Below are 23,718 nucleotides of genomic sequence, written 5' to 3'. Positions count from 1 at the left end.
AGGACCCACTCATAAAGCAGGTCACACTTCAGATTTAATAACATTATTCGGATTAAGTATAAAAAATTTTTTTACAATTCCACTGTCTGAAGTTATATCAGATCACTATCTTGTCTCAATTCAAGTGTCATAGTGATATTAAAAGTCTGGATGAGCTCCTCTAACGCTGATATCTTCTCCGTCAGAGTGCTCGCTAACACACACCTATCACAAGTAAAATTACCACTAACGACGGAGGAAGAATGTCTAAACATCCTGCACTCTACACACTGAACAAGCTGAATATTAAACATTATATCGTACCTGAGTTTAGTTGTTTTGAGCTGAATTCCGTTTGTTGTTCTTAGAAGAAGAAACTCGCGCGTTCTCCAAAAAGCCCAAAAAGGGGAAAAAAGGCGAAGCCCAATAGTATCTAAACGTAACAAAAACTAGTTGCTATTAATATTATTCTTGCCATGTTGTGACGGAGCAAAAGATGGAGGGAGAGGCGGAAGGAGAAATCAGTTGGGACATCACCCCACCAGATCACGTCTACACCATGAACTCATATCGATGCAGTCGGCTTCTTTCCTTCAGCGCCCCAGGCTGCTTCTGACCTTTCTCTACCTCAGTCATCACTCCAAGCACACCTGTAGGCAGATACTCGCCCAGGCTCTTTTAAATGACACAATAAAGGACGAGCTTTAAAGGGGTCATCCAGTCCCAGTTTTTCAGTTAATATGATTCTTTAGAATCCTAATAATAAGTTTGTAATATGCTTCAATTAAAAATTCTCAATGGTTGTGTAAAAAAATACTACTTTTACCATGACTTCTTAATCATTGAAAGACATCGTTATAAACCATCTAACGTTACAAAGGTAAGCATAATATAGTTTTCTGACTACGTACACAGTTTGCAACTAGACAATCACCTTAATGCATTGTTTATTATAAACGGGCGATTAAGGATTATATAGAGACGGATGTACATAGAGAAGAAGCCATAACCATGTTCTATGAAAGTATAAGTTAACTTACACTCCGCATTCATCGTGATTATTAGTAAAGGCGATCTGCAAAGATTCATAGAAAAAGGAATTACACTCACCGAGCCTGGTGAAGATGAAGCAGGAACACGAAGCGTTAGTACAGATCCATTTTTCAGAAGCAGCTTCAGTAAAACCAGCTTTATATTGACCCGCATTTATAAAGCAGTCTGGTGAAAAATGATTAGCGCAAACATGAACGCATTTAGGTAGATTGGCGGGGACGTTAGCTTCAAAAACTAAATTCAGCCACTGCGTCCTCAGTGGCTCAGATGTCGGTAGTGAATGACGACTGCTGTGTTCGCTATTACACCCAACAACTGTACACAACACTCACTTAGGCGACATTTTGCTCCAGCGATGAAAAACAATGGCCGACAGCTTCTTCTCACTCGGGGCGGGTCTTTGCTAAAACACCAGTGTCAATCAACTTGTGTAGGAGTGGCCTCTTGTGGCGTGGCGTCACATCGACAGGCATTTGCGATTGGCCTGATTTCAGAAGGGGCGTGTTATTGTAATAAATGAAAAGAAAATCACTGGGCGGCTCTTTATCATCGTAGAGTGGTTGTGTACGCACTCTCCTAACACACGGTTCAGTCCAAACAGCTTAAAAAAGTGCATGTAGGACCGTATGACCCCTTTTAAGTAACCCCATGTTGGTGGACCAAACACACATTTCTCCACAGAAATCACTAACGACTGCAGGATAAATAGGGCTTGTTTCTACCAGTCCAGCCGTTTCCTACGGCCACTTCGAGAAAAAACTCCTGGTGATTCTTTCTTCACCATCAAAGACTCCCATGCTCCAGTCCTCTTGGGCTTCCCCTGGTTAAGTCTACACAGGCCACCCCTTGACTGAGATAAGAAAAGGGTTATTGGACTGAAGCACATCCTCCCTACCCTTGTGGCTCCGTTCAGCTTCTACTAAGAATCGCTACATCTCCAAGAAACTGGCATCAGGAATCGACACACACCATCCTCTCCAGTGTGCACCTGCTCCCTTTTTGTGGTGAAACAGATAAATCCCTCTGATCCTGTATCAGTTATAAAAGATCTTTTATTGTGGAGGAGTAAAAGTGAATAACATCACTCCAAGTCTGGAGTCCCAGTAGGCGTGTCCCAAATTCGAAAAAATCCAGACGACTGGCACTCAAGAGATTTGGGACTTTAGATGTGACATGAGGATTTGTTTATTAAGACAGGAGCAGCAGCACCCAGTGTGTGTGTGTGTGTGTGAGTGTGTGTATACTTAGTGGTCCACTCAGTGTCACATGGTACTACACACACCGGTTTTACATCAAAACTGCACTGTAATGATGATGAGGACGTGCATACTGACACGAGAACACAGACACACACAGACACACACACACACAGAGGAGACACCCTTGTGCAGGTATTGTTAAAAGAGAAAGTTAAATCTTGTGTGCAATACTCGACACAGCCACATGGTGGCAGAAGTGTAGAGAGTTCATAATGTGCCAAACACCCGCCCCCCATCTGTATATTCAGTTCATTTCAATTCAATTTTATTTAATGATTGTTATTGTCCCAAAGCAGCTTAACACAATCAAAAGAATTATTATAAGTGTGTATGAGATGTGAGTGTGTGTGAATCAGAATGATCAGATCGTCCCTGATGAACGAGCTGAGGGTGAAGGTGCTAAGGGGAAAAACTCCCTGAGATGGTAATAGGAAGGAACCTTGGGAGGAACCGGGCTAACCAGGGAATGTACGTTTAAAACAAGTTATCTCAGATCACTATCTTGTCTCAATTAAAGTGTGTCATAGTAATAATGTACGCACAGCGCCGCACTACCGTACTAAACGTACATTCACATCAACCACCAAACAGAGACTTTGATTAGATCACCGTCTGACCCCACAGAACTCAATCAGGCGACTGAATATTTAGAGTCGACATTTCGCTATACCTTAGATAATGTAGCTCCAGTTAAAAGAAAAATGATTAGAGATAAGAAACTTGCTCCCTGGTATAACGATCACACGCGCACTTTAAAACAGACCGCTCGGAAATTAGAACGTAAATGGCGTCAAACTAAATTGTTAGTATTTCAAATAGCATGGAAGGAGAGCATCCTGAACTATAGAAAAGCTCTTAGTGTAGCTAGATCAACATATCTCTCCACTCTTATAGAAAATAACAAAAATATCCTAGATTTTTATTTAATGCTGTAGCCAAATTAACCAGAAATAAGACCACTGCAGAAATCTCCACAACAACATCATGCAATAGTGAGGACTTCATGAACTTTTTTAATAATAAAATTGTAAATATTAGGCATAATTATCAGTATTATCGTTATCAGTGTGTAGACTTAAATGGTGATTATTCTGCATGTTCTCTAGTGGAGTTTGGCGTTCCACAGGGTTCAGTTTTAGGCCCACTGCTTTTTTCCCTTTACATGCTTCCTCTAGGCAACATAATCATAAGCATGGTATTAGTTTTCATTGTTATGCTGACGATACACAGTTATATGTCTCAGCAAAACCTGATGAGATAAACCAGCTTACTAAAGTTAAGCAATGTGTGCAGGACATAAAAGATTGGATTCTAATTAACTTTCCTCTGCTTAATCCGGATAAGACAGAAGTTCTAGTCATAGGACCGCATACAGCTAGAAGTAAAATTGTTTGCTTGCAGAGTCTCTGCTTGCACTCTACAGTTAATATACATTCACATTATACATTGTGTGACTGTGACCAGACCGAATTGTTATATCTTTTCTTCCCTTTCTCCCCCTCTCTCTGTCGAGCTCCAGCTGTTCCTGAGCTGCCAGTGATCCAAACTCCCTCTGCCCTCCGGACCTGTCTGACCCATCCTGGTGCCCCGCTTCTGGTTGGAGATCTCGTCAAATGGATGCCCCGTGTGTCTCTCTGGGATGCGTCTGGTGTTTGGGGATGATTCTCTCTACCTAGAAGATGGTTCTGGCCTCGACTGGTGTTGGCAACTGTTTCTCTGGGGACTGGACAGTTCGATAGTTCAGGACTGGAACTTCCTACAAATCTACCTGGGTCTTCAATAACTACCTGGACTCCATATGAACTTCTCCACATCTCCTGTTATACTGAACTTCCAGCCTCCTAACACACAGTATGAGTGCAGATCAATCCCTGCTATCTGTTATCACCCAGATGAGGATGGGTTCCCTGTTGAGTCTGGTTCCTCTCAAGGTTTCTTCCTATTACCATCTCAGGGAGTTTTTCCCTCAGCACCGTCGCCCTCGTCTCGTTCATCAGGGACGATCTGATCATTCTGATTCACACACACTCACATCTCATACACACTTATAATAATTCTTTTGATTGTGTAAAGCTGCTTTGTGACAATGACAACTGTTTAAAAGAGCTAAACAAATAAAATTGAAATGAATTGAACAACAATAAACATCAGGGTAACAAAATACCCTGTGAGAGGGCGGGACCTGATGGTGTGAGTGTCAGGGCGTAAAAGTGAGCATGTTGGAGTGATGTGTGAATGAGTGTGAGAGTGAGACATGAAAGAGTGAGTGTGTGATGATGAGTGTGTGCCAGGAGCTTGTCCCTGATTGGTCACTAGGTGTAAGTGAGGTGAGACTGACTTTTAGATAAACAATGTGCTGAGTGTGAGCGTACCCACTGAAAGGTGTGTGTTAATCACACTCAGTTACACTCATGTGTAGTCATCTTTAGAGCAACAACAAGTTTACTGTAAAGATTTAAAAATAAAAACTTAAAATAAATATGCCTGTATGTTTGTGTGTTTATCAGAAAAATTTGTCTTATTAGTTAGATGGGGTTAGAAAGACAGCTGTGACTCCGCCCTTATCTCTCTCTCTCTCACACACACACACACACACACACACACACACACACACACACAAACACACACAGACATGATGCAGATTTCAGAGGCTCTTTATTCAGGATTAATGACAATAAACACATTTATATTTTATTATTATATGAGTCCTAAACACACCCGTATATAATCAGTGTGTGTGTGTGTGTGTGTGTGTAATAAAGGACGTCTACTGTTGTCCAGATGTTACAGTAATTTAAAGTTGTTTCCTCCTCAAACATCATGAAGACCGCACACCAGGTTAGCAGGAACGGCCACATCTGTAACAAAACACACACACACATACACACATCTGTAATCAACACAAACACACACAACAACAAACTACAACATGCCCCCCCCTCCACACAAACACACACACACACACAAACACACACAGTACCGATCTTGGCCGGTTTCGGGAGATTCAGATTCTCCATGATTTTCACAAACTCCTCCAGTGAGCGGGTTAATCTCGGGTTAAACGTCCGCTCCTCCTCCACTGTGGACACGGTCTGTCCTGCTCACACACACACACACACACACACACACACACACACACACACACACACACACAAAAAAAAAAAACTTCAATCTCCCACTTTATACCAACTTTACAACAAACTGATCAGGAAAATGAATTTATCAGTAAGTTAAATGAAAGACACACACACACACACACACACACACACACACAGACACACACACACACACACACCTTTGTAGTCATGGCCAGGATAAATGAGGCAGTGAGGCGGTAAGGTGAAGATCCTCTGATGGATGGACTCGTACAGTCTCCTGGAACAGCCTGAGTCAGAGAGGAAACACAGCTGTTACTGGAGTTCCATCTCTGATCCAGATGTTTCTGATAGAATCCTTCATCATCACTCTGAACACTGAACCCAGTTTAATGCCAACACTGTTACAGTTTTTTACAGACACATTTCTTAATACTAAGGTCACTTTTGCAAAACTCTTCACACAGTGAGCACAACAAAAGTCCATGTGGGCTAAACTGAGGATCAATTATCATTGTTTTGGCGCAAAATGCATTCAATGACTACATCTCTCAAATTTCATGAATTCTTTTCTCACTCATACACAACAACTGCCAAAAATCTTTGTACGTACAGGACACTTTGCACGTGCTTACATAAGTTTAACAGTTTTGAAAACAGTATGTTTAAAACAATAACATAATACAAAACTGAATAAGACAGCAAAATTCAACGGCAATATTTTATTCAAACATATTTAAATCTAAAAATGCAGTTTAACCAGCCACAGCTGATTCTCATTGTAGATGAACATCTACACAGGTGTTACTATTTCAATTTCATTACAAACGGAGAGAACTGCTGAATAGGTTTGTATTGTGATGTGAACATGGACCCAGGCAGAAATAGAGAAGTGGCTGAAAGAGGAAGAAGAGGAAGAAGAGTGTCTGGGAGGGGGCGAGGAATACGTATGCGTGGTGGAAGAAGAATAAGAGGAAGATCAGGAGCTGTAGTCTCAGAAGAGATCAGAGCTACTCTACTGAATTGAACTGAATATACAGATGGGGGGGGGGGTGTTTGGCACATTATGAACACTCTACACTTCTGCCACCATGTGGCTGTGTCGAGTATTGCACACAAGATTTAACTTTCTCTTTTAACAATACCTGCACAAGGTGCCTGCAGGGTGTATCCTGTGTGTGTGTGTGTGTGTGTTCGTGTCAGTATGCACGTCCTCATCATCATTACAGTGCAGTTTTGATGTAAAACCGGTGTGTGTAGTACCATGTGACACTGAGTGCACCACTGAGTATACACACACACACACACACACACACACACACACACACACACTGAGTGCTGCTGCTTCTGTAAGAGCCTTAATAAACAAATCCTCGTGCCACATCTAAAGTCCCAAATCTCTTGAGTGCCAGTCGCCTGGTTTTTCTTTTTTGAATCTCAGACACGCCCACTGGGAATCCAGATGTGGAGTGATGTTATTCCCTTTTACTCCTCCACATGGACATGAAGTACACGAGCAAGTGTGTGTCTCTATAGTGTACAACACGCCCTGTTTACTAAACAAGTCCACTAGTTAGTGCGCCAAAACACACAGGACACAGCACAACAAACTGAAATGCATGAAGTGCAGCATGGGGTCAGTGTGTGTGTGTGTGTGTGTGTGTGTGTGTGTGCGCGTGTGTGTGTGTGTGTGTGTGTGAGAGACCTTGTTGGAAGTCAGTTCTCCCGCAGCCTCGGATCAGCAGGGCGTCTCCAGTGAAGGCCATCGCCTTGTCTCCAGTCACATACGTCACACAGCCATCAGTGTGTCCTGGAGTCTCTGTCACTGTTATCCACTGACACACACACACACACACACACACACACACACACAGTATTTAGTGAGAATAAATAAATATCTTATTGTAGAACAGACAAACATAAACCCTGTGATTTAAGTTCTTACGTATTTTCCAAAAGTGATCTTGTCTCCGTCTGACAGCAGGACGTCCGCACGCGCGCCACTGTGTTTGGAAATCGCGCTCTTCACCCCGACCAATCGCTTCTTCAGCAGCCCGGTTCCGGTCACATGATCCGCATGGCAGTGTGTGTTCGCTGGGGGCGGAGCCACACAAACAAGTAATGTTAAGTGTGAGAGTTTAGTGCACTACACCGAAGTGTGAGAGTTTAGTGCACTACACCGAAGTGCGAGAGTTTAATGCACTACACCGAAGTGCGAGAGTTTAGTGCACTACATCGAAGTGCGAGAGTTTAGTGCACTACATCGAAGTGCGAGAGTTTAGTGCACTACACCGAAGTGCGAGAGTTTAGTGCACTACACCGAAGTGTGAAAGTTTAGTGCACTACACGGAAGTGTGAGAGTTTAGTGCACTACACCAAAGTGTGAAAGTTTAGTGCACTACACGGAAGTGCGAGAGTTTAGTGCACTACACCGAAGTGTGAGAGTTTAGTGCACTACACCGAAGTGCGAGAGTTTAATGCACTACATCGAAGTGCGAGAGTTTAGTGCACTACATCGAAGTGCGAGAGTTTAGTGCACTACACCGAAGTGCGAGAGTTTAGTGCACTACACCGAAGTGTGAAAGTTTAGTGCACTACACGGAAGTGTGAGAGTTTAGTGCACTACACCAAAGTGTGAAAGTTTAGTGCACTACACGGAAGTGCGAGAGTTTAGTGCACTACACCGAAGTGTGAGAGTTTAGTGCACTACACGGAAGTGTGAGAGTTTAGTGCACTACACCAAAGTGTAAAAGTTTAGTGCACTACACCAAAGTGCGAGAGTTTAGTGCACTACACCTGCCACGGTGAGTTTCAGTCCGAGCTCCTCGATCAGCTTCACGTCACGGTCCACCGTCTCCAGAACCGGGTCGATCAGCACGGCCTCCCGAGAACTCGTGTCCGCCAACAGGTAGGTGTAGGTACTGCTGGAGTGCTCAAACAACTACACACACACACACACACACACACCTTGATGCAGGAGCTCTTTATTTATCAGATACGTTCCTCTTTCTTCTCACCTTTATTACAGATCACGTGACCCGAGAATAAACACGTTTATTCCATCAATAAAGTTGGATTAAAACTCAACGACTCAGTGAGGAGGATAAAAGCAGATCACTGACAACAAGGGAGTGTTTTATCTCCTCTGTGTGTGTGTGTAAGTGTGTGTGTGTGTGTGTGTGTGTGTTCAAACATCTCTCACACTTGCAGTTACATCTGTCATCTTTTTCTAAGTATTTAATAAACTTGTTATAAACTGTGTGTGTGTGTGTGTGTGTGTGTGTGTGTGTGTGTTATTGATTACAGTGACTCACCTGGCGGAACACTAGCCCCTTGCTGCTCCCCATCACTCTCACTCCTGTGTGCACTCCGTGTGTGTGAGTGATCACACTCCGGGCTGCCAGCAGGTTCCTCACACTCCTCACTGACACTCCCAGTGCTCCCAGTGCTCCCAGTGGACCCATTACAGCAGCTGTACACAGATACACTCGGTAAACAACACGGCCAGTCTAGAGACTCAGTCAGGTGTGTGTGTGTGAGAGAGAGAGAGAGAGCCTGAGTGTGTGTGTGTGTGTGTGTGTGTGTGAGAGAGAGAGAGAGAGCCTGAGTGTGTGTGTGTGTGTGTGTGAGAGAGAGAGAGAGAGCCTGAGTGTGTGTGTGTGTGTGTGTGTGTGAGTACGTGTTTGCGTGACAAAGTTTATGTCTGTGTGTGTGTGTGAGGGAGGGGGAGTCTCTCTCTCTCTCTCTCTGTGTGTGTGTTTCTGCACGTGACTTCCTCCATTCAGTGTTTCAACACCACGTAGCTCCTCCCACTTCCGCTCAGCCCTCAGTCGGACTCGTCACTCTGCAGTAATAACGAACCTGATTTTAAACTTCCGGCGGCTGAGTGAATCCTAAACCCACCTAACGGCTCACGCGCGTGCCATTTTCTCGCGGTTTTAGACACTGAAAGTCAACACTTCCGCTTCTGACCCAAACCCGGAAGCTCGACACTGCGCCGTGCGGGCAGCCTATCATGTGCGCATGCGCAGTTTAAAACCACCGGCTACACGCGAGTCGCCATCTTGGCAAGGTCACCTCTTCACCTTGACCTTATAAACTTTACCTGACTTTAATAAGATAATCGAGAGTTCTGTAGTAAAGTCACGTTTATTCATCCTGAACAACTTTTACTCAATTCTTACATCTTAAGAGACCACTGAATGTTTATTAAAATGCTTTATTGTAAGATGACAATATGGAGGAATGTAGAGATAACTTTAGTGTCATTACACAGTACAATTACTCAGCACTTTAACATCCATCAGAAGTGCACTAAGTAGTGTATATACATCAGTGCATAGGCATTGTGCAAAGTATAGGGTGCAGGTTAAATAAGTACTTCACCTCATAATTAATAAAAACACATAATTACAGCAAAAACGTAAAAGTGTCATTTACTGTCATATCCATAGTGAAATCTTTAAGGTAGACATTATATACACACACGGTACCAGTCCAAACCTCCGACGCAATCCTCTTTTCACATTCTGGAAAAATACTGGAGATTTAAAAACTATAAAATGACACATTAGAGACTGCTAAAACAGTATCGTTAGAGTCACCAGAGACCACCGATTAACCACCAGCACCTCAGATTAGAGCCGTTATGAAGCTTCACAGGGCAGAAGGAGGAGATAAACATCTCAAGATCAACTGTTCAGAGGAGATTATTGTGGATTAGTGAAGCGCAAATGTTAGACTGCAAAATGAACATCAATATCTCATGAGTTGGTTGTGTCATTTTGTAATAGGTCACTGGCAGCAATTTGAAATAAAAAAAACTCATTTACACACACACACACACACACATACAATATATATACCCTGGAAATGAGACTCAAACCACCTGGAGGTGACAGCGCTAACCTCTGAGCCTCTGTGCTACTTATATACTTCTACAATGTGTCTTATAGTTTAATCACTTCAGAGCACAAATTAATATCTTTATTAGAAAAATGAAAAAGAAACCATTTGGTATAAAAGTATATTTTAATATACATCTGTATATTACTGTGAGACACCTGGGGCGTCTCAGGGACATCACCTGACATCATTAATATTATTATTACATCCTCTCTGAATAAACAGATGTGAACGTATGGTCTGGCTGTGGCAGTGTTCAGGGCACGGCACTCCTACTGTTCCACTTCACACAGCATGTTAAACCTGATTATAACATGTTAATAACACATGTACACAGTTATAGAGATGAATAAGGCTCCACTGTGCTTTCGGTGTAAACGTCCACGGGTCCGCTCACCCCGGCATCCTGGAACACACATGACATTTATCAGAGCGTTTCATTAGAACCTTTGTGTGTGTGTGTGTGTGTGTGTGTGTGAAGCTGGTTGTGGACCTGTATGTGTTGTTTAATCCACGGAATTAATGATGTCACTCGCATGTAAACTCCAGGTTTATTCTGTCGCGCACATCCGTCACCCCAACTGACCACGCCCGCCAACCGCCAGTCCCCATCAGCTGTCTTACACACCAGGGGGCCCCCGCTGTCCCCCTGCGCACACGCACACGCACACACACACACACACGCATGCACACACACACATGCATGCATGGATACACAAATGTCATAACTAATATGTACTTAATAATCATTGTCAGTCTAGGCACATGGTGAGCAAGGCCGGCCACGATGCCTCATTACCTGGCAGGCATCGACTCCGCCCTCCATCTCCCCGGCGCAAAGCATTCTGGGAGTGATGTAGGAACCGTAGACTGAGGAGTCGGAGCACAACGTCTGATCAATAATGTGAACCTGCGCCTGTCTGAGCTGAGGGGACACTGAACCTGCACACACACACACACACACGCAAGGTATAACATATAGTGTATAGTACATAGTGTGTAGTGTGTTGTGTGTAATGTACAGTACAGTATGTAGTGTACAGAGTGCAGTGTGTAGTGTACGATACATCGGTGTAGTGTGTAATGTAGAATGTGTAGTGTGCAGTGTGTAGTGTACAGAGGGTAGTGTAGAGTGTATAATGTGTAGTGTGCAGTGTAGAGTGTACAGAGGGTAGTGTAGAGTGCAAATGTGTAGTGTGCAGTGTATAGTGTATAGTGTGTAGTTTACAGTGTGCAGTGTAGAGTGTATAATGTGTAGTGTGCAGTGTAGAGTGTATAGTGTATAGTGTGTAGTTTACAGTGTGCAGTGTAGAGTGTATAATGTGTAGTGTGCAGTGTAGAGTGTATAGTGTATAGTGTGTAGTTTACAGTGTGCAGTGTAGAGTGTATAATGTGTAGTGTGCAGTGTAGAGTGTATAGTGTATAGTGTGTAGTTTACAGTGTGCAGTGTAGAGTGTATAATGTGTAGTGTGCAGTGTAGAGTGTATAGTGTATAGTGTGTAGTTTACAGTGTGCAGTGTAGAGTGTATAATGTGTAGTGTGCAGTGTAGAGTGTATAGTGTATAGTGTGTAGTTTACAGTGTGCAGTGTAGAGTGTATAATGTGTAGTGTGCAGTGTAGAGTGTATAGTGTATAGTGTGTAGTTTACAGTGTGTAGTGTAGAGTGTGGATGCAGGAAAAATGGGGAGGGTCTGAATCTGAGTGACTTTGATAAGAGCCAAATTATGAGGTCATGTAAAGTTTGTGTACAGTGTGTAGTGTAGAGTATGAAGTGTAAAGTGTATAGTGTACAGTGTGTAGTGTAAAGTGTGTAATGGATAGTGTTTTACCTCTTTCATGCGTAAAGCCCCATCCAGTCACCCAGCAGGTTGAACCAACAGGGAACGTCTGACCAACAATCGGCAAGCACACAGGGCGTACACTGTCTACACACACACACACACACACACACACACACTAAGTCTAAATGCTTAGCTAATTAGAGCATTCTAATCATAAAACATAGATGTGCACGCACACACACACACACACACACACACACACACACACACACACACACACACACCTCACCCCCCATCCTGATGTCAGTGTCTGTGAGCAGCAGGCCGAGGTCATAGTCGTTGGTTTGTTGTGAGTATTTGGGGTGTGTGTATATGCGGAGTGTGTCGTAGCGCTGACCGTGTGACACATCAGAGATGACGAGTGTATCGACCACAACCTGCCAATCAGCTGCCAGCAGCAAGTCATACCTCAAAAAGAGAGACAGAGAGAGAGAGAGAGAGACAGCAGGGCATTATGGGAAAGCAACACGTGTATGTTTTTATGTGTGTGTGTGTGTGTGTGTGTGTGTGTGTGTGTGTGTGTGTGTTACTCAATGAAGCAGTGGGCAGCAGTAATGACCCAGGTTGGAGTGATTATCGCCCCCCCACACACATGCTGGCCCCTCCACTGCAGACTGGCCTGCCACACCCACTGATTCTGCTGAGCCACGGTCCCACCCACAATCCTCCCCAAGACCACTGCTGGGCCGTTGCAGTCTAAAGAAACACACACACACATACACATACACACACGCACAGTTTATTACCCTCTCAGTGTGATCTAGTGATGATAATGAAATGTACACTACCTGAGGGAGTGCTTGGTGTTTGATTGACAGGGAGTTTAGAGGTGTATGGAGACAATGATGTCAGGCTGCAGTTCCACTTCACGTCACACGAGGCGCTGTTGTCTCTCATTTTAGGGGGAAAAGACACGAACCTGACTAAAAAAGGGAGAGATCAGATGAGTGGCTTTGTCCCCAATCACTACTGCTCTCTAGTGCACATCTACAATTACCTACTACTGAATAATGTAACTACGTGGGTTGCGCGAGGGGCAGAGCCGCGAATAAACTGTTCAGAACGGGCAGATTCGCAGGCAGCTACCACACGGAGTTCTGAACAGGCAACGGCGCGACAATTTATACACGCAGTTGCCAGGCAACGCCAACATCAGGCCATCAGCCTGAACGAGCCGCACCTGGCAGCGTGTTTATATAAAGGGTCCTGATACCACGGCCACTTTGTGTGATCATTAGGTAGCACTGGTAAGGTATCAGGGCCAAAGATCAAGAAAGAAAGAAAGAAAGAAAGATAGAAAGAAAATAAAAGGTAGACAGACAGACAGATAGACGTGCGGTAAGTGCGAGGCCCTGTAGTTGTTGTTTTAGTTTCCTTTAAGGTTCTTGATTAATAGTCCTACACCATCTCCAAACGGGAAGGTCTTTCCGTGCCTGTCATAAGCACTCTCACAAACTCCTCTAAAAACATCTCGTGATGCGGCTCTCCGTACCGCGCCACACATAACAAATAACGATTTTTTGCTTATTAAGAGCTTGATTATAATTTTTTTTTTTTACCTGTGATGGTGATGATGATAACGATGATGAAGAATGGAATCAGAGCTGTAATTAACGCCAGACGAGATGGACATGCAGGCCACAGTCTGAACATACACACAGCTGGAAACACCAGAATTGTAGATATACTTTTATTTCACTTATTTGTTTGTTTTTTTACTTACATATTTAGCTACTTATGTATCTACAGTGAAACCTTGGATTACTTGCATAATTTGTTCCGGAAGCAGGCTCATATTTAAAAACACTCGTCAATCAAAGCAAATTTTTCCCATAAGAAATAATGGAAACTCAAATTATTTGTTCCACAGCCCAAAAAAAATAAATACAAAAAAATAATTCATACAAAATATAAAGTAAAAATAAAACAAATTAACCTGCAATTTACCTGTGTGTACAGCCCTGTGTGTACAGCCCAAAGACTGTTTTATCGGACAAATTAACAAGAAACATTGTTAATGATACTTAATTGAGCGACACACTAATGAAATCGCTACTGTAAAGTAAAAATAAAACAAATGAACCGGCACTTTACCTTTGAAAATAATGGGGACAGAGCAGTGTTTCTGTGTAGAGCAGAGAGACAAAGTGTGTCTGAGTGTGTGTATGTGTGTGAAAGCGAGGGGAGAAGGGGAGGTGGGGTGTCTGCATGAAGGCAGGAGGAGGTGTGTGTGTGTGAAGGGACACGGTGTCCAATTACAAAGAGCAGGCTGTAACGGTCACGTCTTGTTACATGGTTTAATGTGTACAAGTGGTATGTTCACCCTGACCACTAGGGGCACCACTAGCAAATCTCTAGTTTAAATAAAAGAGGAAGCAGTAGAACGAGAGGTAGATTCAGTTGTTACCTTATGGTAGATGCTACTTCTCTAGAGGATCCGGGTTTGAGAAACATTTGTTTGCTGCTCAACCGTGTTTGATGTGTATCATTCTATATTTTTTTGGTTTTGTGTAGCATTTAAGAGGGTTAATGTTTGGAAAGTTATTTATTCAAATGTTTTGTTGGAAAGTTTGGTTAAATGTATTGTTTTCTTTTGTAGAGGATTTTTGCTTAACCTACAGGTTTTTGCTACTGTGCGGAGAGTAGGATTCTGGAGTTTGGGTGTAAAATTGCAACTGCCCAAGAACTTTGCTTAATGGACTTTTGGCCCATCCCAAAGAAGACATCCATTTAAATCCATGTTTTCATCATTTCATCTTTTTACCCTGCAACAGATAAGACTTTACACTTTGTCAATGGGTGTTCTCTCCTAAGATCTGAGATGGACATTTATATGACCATACATTCGTGTTGGACATTGATCATACTGTTTGTGAACGTTTCATATAATTGGACTTTGTATGTTTTCATACTTATGTAAAGATTCAATATACGCTGGCAAATGACTTTCGTTAATCCTTGTGTATTATATATTTTGGTAATAGTTTTAACACTGCATTATGGGTTATTGCAAAGTCCCCCCCCCCCTTTATTTTCTTATAACAAAACTGGCTTAAAGAGCCGGAACGCTTATAAGGCTGATACAGGGAGAGAAAATGGATCTTTAACCTCTCTGATGAGATTTTCTTTTGCCTTACACGTGCGCTGTACACACACGCATACAGACACGAAATAAAAGATGTTTTACACACACACATGGTCACTGTGTTATAGCAAACAGTACACGCATTCACGGATGTTGATTATACCAGTAAGAGACGCGCACTAGGACCCAGCAGGGGAGACGATTACCCACAATTCCGCAGCACAAGAGAGAGAAAAAACGTTGGCTCAGTTGTGATCACGTGACACTCAAAACAAGAAGCGTGATACATGATACTTGGTACTTGTAAACCAAGACTTGTTAATTTTTTAAGTAAAAATTTATTAAAGGCTTAGCTTGTCTTGTGGAACACTCGCAAACCGCGTTACTCACAATCCAAGGTTTCACTGTATTTATTGGCAGTTTTTTTTTGTTTGTTTGTTTGTGTACTCGGGGGGAAAGTAATGATGGAAAAGGTCGTAGTACCTGACTCTTCATCAGCAGCTCCTTTACTCAGATTAGCGCCTCCTACTGGAGGGTTGATGTCAACATTTAGGCTCAGGTCAAATTTCACCTGCTGAGGATGGAGGGGTTCACCTGACGAGTGAGGCTGAAGTGAAAGTTGTGGTTGTAGAGAAGACTGAGCGATGAAGGGGGATGGGGCCATGAGGATGGGCATGGGGGAGGGGTTGAGAATGAGGGCGGGGCCTTCGGGAGGAAGTGTGACAGAAGAATTCTGCGAGGTGTGAGTTATGGACAGAGGTGAGTGTGATGTTAAAGCTCCTGGAGGTATTGAGAATTCAGATGGGGCTTTATGTGGAGGCGGAGCTCTGGACGCAGACAGCTCTGTGTCTTGAGGCGGGGCTCTCACCTGAGGTGTAGGCTGGGCTGTGGGTGGAGCCAAATGTGAGGTCGTTAGTGAGGGAGGAAGTGTGCGAGATGTGGGAATTACTGGCGGAGTCAGCTGTGAGGGCGGAGCTGTAATTATAGACTCAGTAACAGGAGCTGCTAGGTCTGTGGGTGGAGGCGTGGCTATAAGTACAGATGCAGCCGAATGTGAGGGCGGGGCTAGTTTCGGGGGTGGAGCCTCAACCTGAAAGAAGAAATTTACATGCTTTAATGTTCAACAATTTAAAGATAAAATTATATTTGTAGATACAGATTTTAATGGAATTTAAAAACCTACATAATTCATTTTATTAATTCACAACCTTTAAATTAATTTACTGGCAACCTAAATGTAATTATCATTTGTTTTAAAAAATAATTTCTAATGACAGTAATATTTTATATAATATAAACACAGACTTTTAAAAACACACCTTTAGCCTTTGACTTAATATGAAGATATTTTATGTGGAATTATGTACCAGTGTAAGTGTTTAATCAGATAAACACAAAATTATGAGTTTATAATTATAATTGCTATAATTTGTACTTATAGCCACGCCTCCACCAGTGGGCGGATGCTCTAAGACTACAAGAGAAGCTCCGCTCCCTCTACTATGTCAAAAAATAAATACTCATATATGCACTGTGGTATTTATATTGGTTTTAATAAAAGTGCGCTAGAATGCGTTCAACTTCATGACTAGCTTTCATGACTAGCTCATTCAGAATCAGGTATTTATTGTAGATTGTTTGAGGCGATTTTCTTGTCATACATTTCCGTGCAGCACAGCGCGTTAAACCCTCCTGAAGCCCAGCTTCACTGGAGCTCTATGTGCAGCACAGAGGAGCTTCTTCACTGCAGAAAAGCTGGACGGTAATTAGATAAATGCACAGCTCAACTTCTCCGTGAGTGAATGGAGCAGTGGGCGGGCCAGGACGCTGGGCTGCTGCATGATGATTGGAGGAACTGTTTAAAGGGCGGAACCCCTTTTTTGATTGACAGCATGTCTTAAGTATACATCAGCGCTACAGAGATTGCGAGTAAACATCTACATTCATGACTGAATTGTCATTGATTAACTGTTACTTGGCTGAAACTCTTGTACAACGGCGAAGCTGCTGCACGTAAGTGGTTGAACGTGCACTTTGACAGGTGTAATCTCATCCACTCACGGAATTACGGGTATGATAAATTATCATATCGCCATATCATCTTTCAGGGAGATCGCCCTTAATATCGCATGGGGGAGGGATGTGTAATATTTAAATTTGTTCATATTTAATAATTTCTGAATGTAAAACTACATTCAAAATATGACGAGAACACTTATATGAACGCGCAGAGTTTCCCTCATTGACCTGCGCTTTTAGGTGGAACATATACACTCATGTCAGCAGCACAGAAGCACGATTTACTAAAAACACGTATGTTGCAAAAGCTCCGCTTCACGCGGCCAGGAAACAAGCTCGGATTACATGTATATTCGGCTTGATTCGTGTATCTTCGGACTCGACCAATCGCGCGCTGTGATTAGGGCTGCAACAACTAATCGATAAAATCGATAATTATCGATAATGAAATTCGTTGTCAACGAATGCCGTTATCGATTAGTTGGGCTGGTCACGTCACTAAGGCGCGCGACCACAAGATGCACAAATATACACAGATACACAGCCGCTCGCGCAATGGAGGTTACAGAAGCGTCTGCAGGAAAAAGCGCACGCCCCGAGTCCTCCAAGGTTTGATAGCAGTTCACATTAATCGCCTCTAAGAAGACGGTAACCTGCACGCTATGTAAGACCGAGCTCTCATGGCATGTCATGCACGAACACTTAAAGAGAAAACATGTTGGTGTTACGGATGGCGAAACGTCAGCAGGGTCGGTAAAAACTGTATATCTTCATCGTGTAAAAGTTGTATAGTTTAAGTGCTTTTGTTTAAACTGTTTGCTAACTTCGGGACAGTCGCGCTAGATCTGTTTACGTGCTACTCGCTAGCATCACATTGCGCAATCACCTCATGAGCAATAGTGATTAGTTAAATGGCGCTACTTTAGATTGTCTTAAATTACACGGTGCGAATAACAGTAGAATATTACATTTACTGATTGTTGTGGTTTTCAGCGAACGCAAATAACAGTACATTTGTGACTATTAGCTTTTTGCATTTCTACAGTTTTTTTTATAGTCCACTACAAAGTTAACTTGTAATTTACTGTGGTTTTACTTATGCATACATCATTTTATTATACAAAATTACATTATTTTAGCTGTTTGTATCTTATTAACTGAATATATCAGTGTATTTTTTAAACTATAAATAAATTAAACTATAAATAATTTTAAATATATATATATATATATATATATATACATATATATATATATATATACTGTGTGTGTGTATATATATATATATATATATATATATATATATATAAACTGTATATATTATATACTATATTTCATTTAAGGTTTAAAATGTCAAAATTAAAGATTATTAAACTCTATATGTGGCTTTTGCATTTTTAAAAGTTTATTTTTATACATAAATAATACCCTGATTTATGTTTTTTTAAATAGTTATAAGCAAAATATTACATTTAAGAAGCGGTTAGGTTTTATCCGATTAATCGATTAATCGAAAACATAATCGCCCAACTAATCGATGATCAAAATAATCGTTAGTTGCAGCCCTAGCTGTGATGACGTCATTTTCACCGTACACACCTCACCTTTATGTTTAATACATAAACCTTGCTTGTGACCAAATAAATTGCATGAACTAAGAAAACAACTGTTATCAACAACATAATTAATTTGACTTTACTAACAATAATCTATTTGCTTTTTTTCCCCCAACAGGAGGATGAACGTGATGGCTGCACCAATGAAGTTATGAAGTTGGTGGTAATTCACATTTTTACAGCTGAAGAGAACCCAACAGATGTGTGCATTGTTTTGGAGACACTGATGTAGGTGTGGAAACAGAACCACAGCTTGCATGCTGTTAATGGGACTGATTTATGCCCTCAACATTGAGTACCCCAAAACGCTAAAGTAAACATTTGAAGTGTTCCAGAAACTGTTTTTGAAACTTGATGGAACAAAAATGCTGAAGAAGGTCCAGAGTCTAAAACGTAAACTAATGGAATGAGCTGACTCTCTGCTTCATGCAAATAAGACGCTCTCTTATTGTCAAATAGTACATTTAATGCAAGAATGTTCTTTTGCACATAATTATTTTATCATGTTTTGGAAATGGAAACTCTTTTAAGTTACATGTGAGTTATATGGAATAAAAGTTGTTTTTCATCTGCAATTGAATGTAAAAGAGTTTTCACACGTTTTAAAAGAAGTTAAGGGTAAAATGTTTGTATAGCAAGTGATAATGTGTAGATTTTGATTTATTTAATGTTTTATGTAATATTAACTTAAAACATCAATATTATATAAAGTTTTTTGTCAATTGAAAAAAACATTATAAGGTGTTTCGTTGTGTTTAGTTTTAATTAGTTTTAAATGTTTTAAAAATAAAATGTTGTTAGGACAATAAAAAAAGCAATGAATGCAGTCTCCTGTTTCTGACCAGTAAGTTCAACTTTCCGTGATTAGGTAAGGTTTCATTTTTTTAAGGCTTATCTTTATTAATAATAATTAAGTAGATAAACGTTTACTTATTAACAATAAAAGTATGTTACTTAACTTTTACAAGTAATTTGTAATAAGAAATATTAGGTATACCTTACCTATTTTTTTTAAGTGTGTCATAGCTGTTAATATTAGGCACTCTTTATGCAAATATACGAGATAGAATCTACCCAAATAATATGAGTGCAAATTGTTACCTGACTTTTATTCAGCAGATTCTATCGGTTGTTTTTCACAGTGCAGACCTAGAAGCTCCGCCCTTGCAACTGACTCCGCCCATGTTTCCTAATTCTCACACACTTCCTCCCTCACTAACAGCCTCACATTTGGCTCCACCCACAGCTCCGCCTACACTTTAAACCTAAAGAATTTAAAGATGTTATAAATGTGTAACCTTATATGGTATTTCCTGTTTGGAACTCGGTTGCCATGGTGATTAATAAGTCCCTCCTGTTGCTTGTTAGCCATCCTGAGAGAATTATTGCCTGTTAGCTAGGGTTTCATTTATTTGCAAAATGTGTGTGTGTGTGTGTGTGTAAAAGCTGAGTGAATTAAATTGCAAAATTTAACAGATTTTAAAAAGCAGAGTCTTAAACATTGTTAATAATCTAATTAGGATTTTGTGATAAAAATATAGAACCCTTAAGTATTAGTATTACAGATGGAAATTTCATGTGTGTATGTGTGTGTGCAGTGAGATGACTGACTGCTTACACAGATAACATTTATTTATTAATGCACGCGTCAGTAAGCTCAGGGTCACAACACACACGTTAAATAAGCGGCTGCTTGTACACAGACAAACGCTGGATTATTCATGGCCAGGTGTCTGTCTCGTAACAAGTTACAAAAATCAAGAGAAGTTTACCGAAAGAAAGAAAGATAGAAAGAGAGAGAGAGAGAGAGAGAGAGAGAAATAATAATGATCATCAGCTATTAAGTGAAAGCAGCAGCGAGGACACGGGCTGGGAAAAGTCACTGAAGTTTATGAAATTCAGGTGAGTTTACCTGCAGCATTGTGAAGATCTCCGTTCTGTGTGTGTGTGTGTGTGTTCTTAGAAGATTCTTGTTGAGTCTGTCAGTGTTTAACAAATCCAGTGAAGACAAGAGGGCTGACAAATAAACCACAGACAGCCGTCTCACTCTCAGAGTGCTTACACTTCACTCTCATGCAACACAACCCGATATATCCCAGAATGCACTGCTCCTTGTCATCCTTCCACCCCCTCGCCTCATCCTAACTGTCTCTGTCTCCTGTGTGTGTGTGTGTAACAGAGAGTGTGCCTTACACACTGAAATATTAATGAGCGTGGGTCAGAGTGTGTGGACATGAGGATCACGGATGAGCTCGGAGGAGGTTAAAGATCATCACTGCAAAACAATCCTCACTCATAACCAGCACTATGTAGTGTGTTACACTCTGTTACGGTGTGTTAAAGTGTGTTAAAGTGTGTTACACTCTGTTACGGTGTGTTAAAGTGTGTTAAAGTGTGTTACACTCTGTTACGGTGTGTTAAAGTGTGTTAAAGTGTGTTACACTCTGTTATGGTGTGTTAAAGTGTGTTACACTCTGTTATGGTGTGTTATGGTGTGTTACAGTGTGTTACACTCTGTTATGGTGTGTTATGGTGTGTTAAAGTGTGTTACACTCTGTTACGGTGTGTTATGGTGTGTTAAAGTGTGTTACACTCTGTTATGGTGTGTTATGGTGTGTTACAGTGTGTTACACTCTGTTATGGTGTGTTATGGTGTGTTAAAGTGTGTTACACTCTGTTATGGTGTGTTATGGTGTGTTATGGTGTGTTACACTCTGTTACGGTGTGTTATGGTGTGTTATGGTGTGTTACGGTGTGTTACGGTGTGTTACGGTGTGTTATGGTGTGTTACGGTGTGTTACACTCTTACGGTGTGTTATGGTGTGTTACAGTGTGTTACACTCTTACGGTGTGTTACGGTGTGTTACAGTGTGTTACACTCTTACGGTGTGTTATGGTGTGTTACAGTGTGTTACACTCTGTTACGGTGTGTTATGGTGTGTTACAGTGTGTTACACTCTGTTACGGTGTGTTCTGTTGGAGTGTGTGACAGTGCTCTGTGGTGTGTTATGGTGTGTTAAAGTGTGTTACACTCTGTTACACTCTGTTACGGTGTGTTACGGTGTGTTACAGTGTTTTACACTCTGTTACGGTGTGTTATGGTGTGTTACAGTGTGTTACACTCTGTTATGGTGTGTTAAAGTGTGTTCTGTTAGAGTGTGTGACAGTGCTCTGTGGTGTGTTACGGTGTGTTACAGTGTGTTACGCTCTGTTACGGTGTGTTATGGTGTGTTACAGTGTGTTACACTCTGTTACGGTGTGTTCTGTTGGAGTGTGTGACAGTGCTCTGTGGTGTGTTACGGTGTGTTACACTCTGTTACAGTGTGTTACGGTGTGTTACGGTGTGTTATGGTGTGTTACAGTGTGTTACACTCTGTTACGGTGTGTTGTGTTAGAGTGTGTGACAGTGCTCTGTGGTGTGTTACGGTGTGTTACACTCTGTTACAGTGTGTTATGGTGTGTTACGGTGTGTTATGGTGTGTTACGGTGTGTTACAGTGTGTTACACTCTGTTACGGTGTGTTGTGTTAGAGTGTGTGACAGTGCTCTGTGGTGTGTTACGGTGTGTTACACTCTGTTACAGTGTGTTGTGGTGTGTTACAGTGTGTTACACTCTGTTATGGTGTGTTAAAGTGTGTTCTGTTAGAGTGTGTGACAGTGCTCTGTGGTGTGTTACGGTGTGTTACAGTGTGTTACGCTCTGTTACGGTGTGTTATGGTGTGTTACAGTTTGTTACACTCTGTTACGGTGTGTTCTGTTGGAGTGTGTGACAGTGCTCTGTGGTGTGTTACGGTGTGGTACACTCTGTTACAGTGTGTTATGGTGTGTTACGGTGTGTTACACTCTGTTACAGTGTGTTATGGTGTGTTATGGTGTGTTACGGTGTGTTATGGTGTGTTACGGTGTGTTACACTCTGTTACGGTGTGTTCTGTTAGAGTGTGTGACAGTGCTCTGTGGTGTGTTACGGTGTGTTACACTCTGTTACAGTGTGTTATGGTGTGTTATGGTGTGTTACGGTGTGTTATGGTGTGTTACGGTGTGTTACGGTGTGTTACACTCTGTTACGGTGTGTTGTGTTAGAGTGTGTGACAGTGCTCTGTGGTGTGTTACGGTGTGTTACACTCTGTTACAGTGTGTTGTGGTGTGTTACAGTGTGTTACACTCTGTCACGGTGTGTTCTGTTGGAGTGTGTGACAGTGCTCTGTGGTGTGTTACGGTGTGTTACACTCTGTTACAGTGTGTTATGGTGTGTTATGGTGTGTTATGGTGTGTTACGGTGTGTTATGGTGTGTTACGGTGTGTTACGGTGTGTTACACTCTGTTACGGTGTGTTGTGTTAGAGTGTGTGACAGTGCTCTGTGGTGTGTTACGGTGTGTTACACTCTGTTACAGTGTGTTGTGGTGTGTTACAGTGTGTTACACTCTGTCACGGTGTGTTCTGTTGGAGTGTGTGACAGTGCTCTGTGGTGTGTTACGGTGTGTTACATGGTACAGTGAGTTGTCACTGAATGATTATTATTGAGGAAAATTATTAAATCTAAAGTGTGACCTGCTTTATGAGTGGCTCTGAATACACACTGATTTACTCCTACCGAGTCCAGTATGGACATAAATGCTGTTCTCAAACACACACACACACACACTGTAAGCACAAGGCCATAAATACGCTGGATATCACCCTTGTGTGATGATGTGGACTTTAACCTCTGAGAACTTTATTGCTCCTGTCCTCCCTCACACTACAATATGATAGTGTGTTGTTTTAATATTCGGCACCACGAAACAGATTTACTGTAAATAAAACTTACTGTTAAACCTTTTTTTAAAACCTTTTAACTCAACTTTTCAAGTCTTCAGGTGAAATAG

At 41.7% G+C, this 23,718-nt stretch overlaps 3 protein-coding genes across 4 annotated transcripts; all 3 read right to left on the bottom strand.

Moving 5' to 3' along the window:
• Positions 1-4,929: 4,929 nt before the first annotated feature.
• On the bottom strand, positions 4,930-8,956 carry LOC128516966 (persulfide dioxygenase ETHE1, mitochondrial-like). Its single transcript, XM_053490672.1, has 7 exons — positions 8,701-8,956; positions 8,183-8,327; positions 7,332-7,480; positions 7,092-7,221; positions 5,587-5,676; positions 5,272-5,388; positions 4,930-5,149 (listed from the first exon to the last, which is right to left on the bottom strand). Exons 1-7 carry the CDS (start codon positions 8,848-8,850, stop codon positions 5,103-5,105), a joined length of 828 nt encoding a protein of 275 aa, XP_053346647.1. The 5' UTR covers positions 8,851-8,956; the 3' UTR covers positions 4,930-5,102.
• Positions 8,957-10,444: 1,488 nt separating this feature from the next.
• LOC128516989 (transmembrane protease serine 5-like) lies at positions 10,445-13,049 on the bottom strand. Of its 2 annotated transcripts, XM_053490715.1 has the most exons (7): positions 12,921-13,049; positions 12,663-12,828; positions 12,362-12,540; positions 12,121-12,216; positions 11,091-11,233; positions 10,785-10,940; positions 10,445-10,697 (listed from the first exon to the last, which is right to left on the bottom strand). In XM_053490715.1, exons 1-7 carry the CDS (start codon positions 13,027-13,029, stop codon positions 10,629-10,631), a joined length of 918 nt encoding a protein of 305 aa, XP_053346690.1. In that variant the 5' UTR covers positions 13,030-13,049; the 3' UTR covers positions 10,445-10,628. The 2 variants fall into 2 exon arrangements, with proteins under 2 accessions (XP_053346690.1, XP_053346691.1); XM_053490716.1 differs by lacking the exon at positions 12,663-12,828 and having other exon boundaries at positions 12,121-12,212; positions 12,357-12,540.
• A 481-nt stretch (positions 13,050-13,530) lies between these two features.
• LOC128516930 (uncharacterized) lies at positions 13,531-20,803 on the bottom strand. Its single transcript, XM_053490614.1, has 4 exons — positions 20,765-20,803; positions 15,701-16,307; positions 13,692-13,793; positions 13,531-13,592 (listed from the first exon to the last, which is right to left on the bottom strand). Exons 1-4 carry the CDS (start codon positions 20,771-20,773, stop codon positions 13,531-13,533), a joined length of 780 nt encoding a protein of 259 aa, XP_053346589.1. The 5' UTR covers positions 20,774-20,803.
• Between the last annotated feature and the right edge of the window lie 2,915 nt (positions 20,804-23,718).

This window comes from Clarias gariepinus, unplaced genomic scaffold, assembly GCF_024256425.1.
Source record: "Clarias gariepinus isolate MV-2021 ecotype Netherlands unplaced genomic scaffold, CGAR_prim_01v2 scaffold_30, whole genome shotgun sequence".
Classification (NCBI taxonomy): Eukaryota; Metazoa; Chordata; class Actinopteri; order Siluriformes; family Clariidae; genus Clarias; species Clarias gariepinus.
Note: the sequence above shows the minus strand (reverse complement) of the source record. Positions and strands in the feature narration are given on the sequence as shown.

Excerpts from the sequence above, each read along its gene's own strand:
- LOC128516930 (XM_053490614.1), bottom strand. Across the intron at positions 13,794-15,700 it reads AGCTGCTGATGAAGAGTCAG|CTGTGTGTATGTTCAGACTG; the intron begins GTACTACGACCT and ends TGGTGTTTCCAG. Across the intron at positions 13,593-13,691 it reads TATCATCATCACCATCACAG|AGGAGTTTGTGAGAGTGCTT; the intron begins GTAAAAAAAAAA and ends AGATGTTTTTAG.
- LOC128516989 (XM_053490715.1), bottom strand. The coding sequence starts at position 13,029 with ATGAGAGACAACAGCGCCTCGTGTGACGTGAAGTGGAACTGCAGCCTG. Across the intron at positions 12,217-12,361 it reads CACTGACATCAGGATGGGGG|ACAGTGTACGCCCTGTGTGC; the intron begins GTGAGGTGTGTG and ends GTGTGTGTGTAG. Across the intron at positions 11,234-12,120 it reads GGGCTTTACGCATGAAAGAG|GTTCAGTGTCCCCTCAGCTC; the intron begins GTAAAACACTAT and ends GTGTGTGTGCAG.
- LOC128516966 (XM_053490672.1), bottom strand. The coding sequence starts at position 8,850 with ATGGGTCCACTGGGAGCACTGGGAGCACTGGGAGTGTCAGTGAGGAGT. Across the intron at positions 7,222-7,331 it reads AGATCACTTTTGGAAAATAC|TGGATAACAGTGACAGAGAC; the intron begins GTAAGAACTTAA and ends TGTGTGTGTCAG. Across the intron at positions 5,150-5,271 it reads CCCGAAACCGGCCAAGATCG|ATGTGGCCGTTCCTGCTAAC; the intron begins GTACTGTGTGTG and ends GTTTTGTTACAG.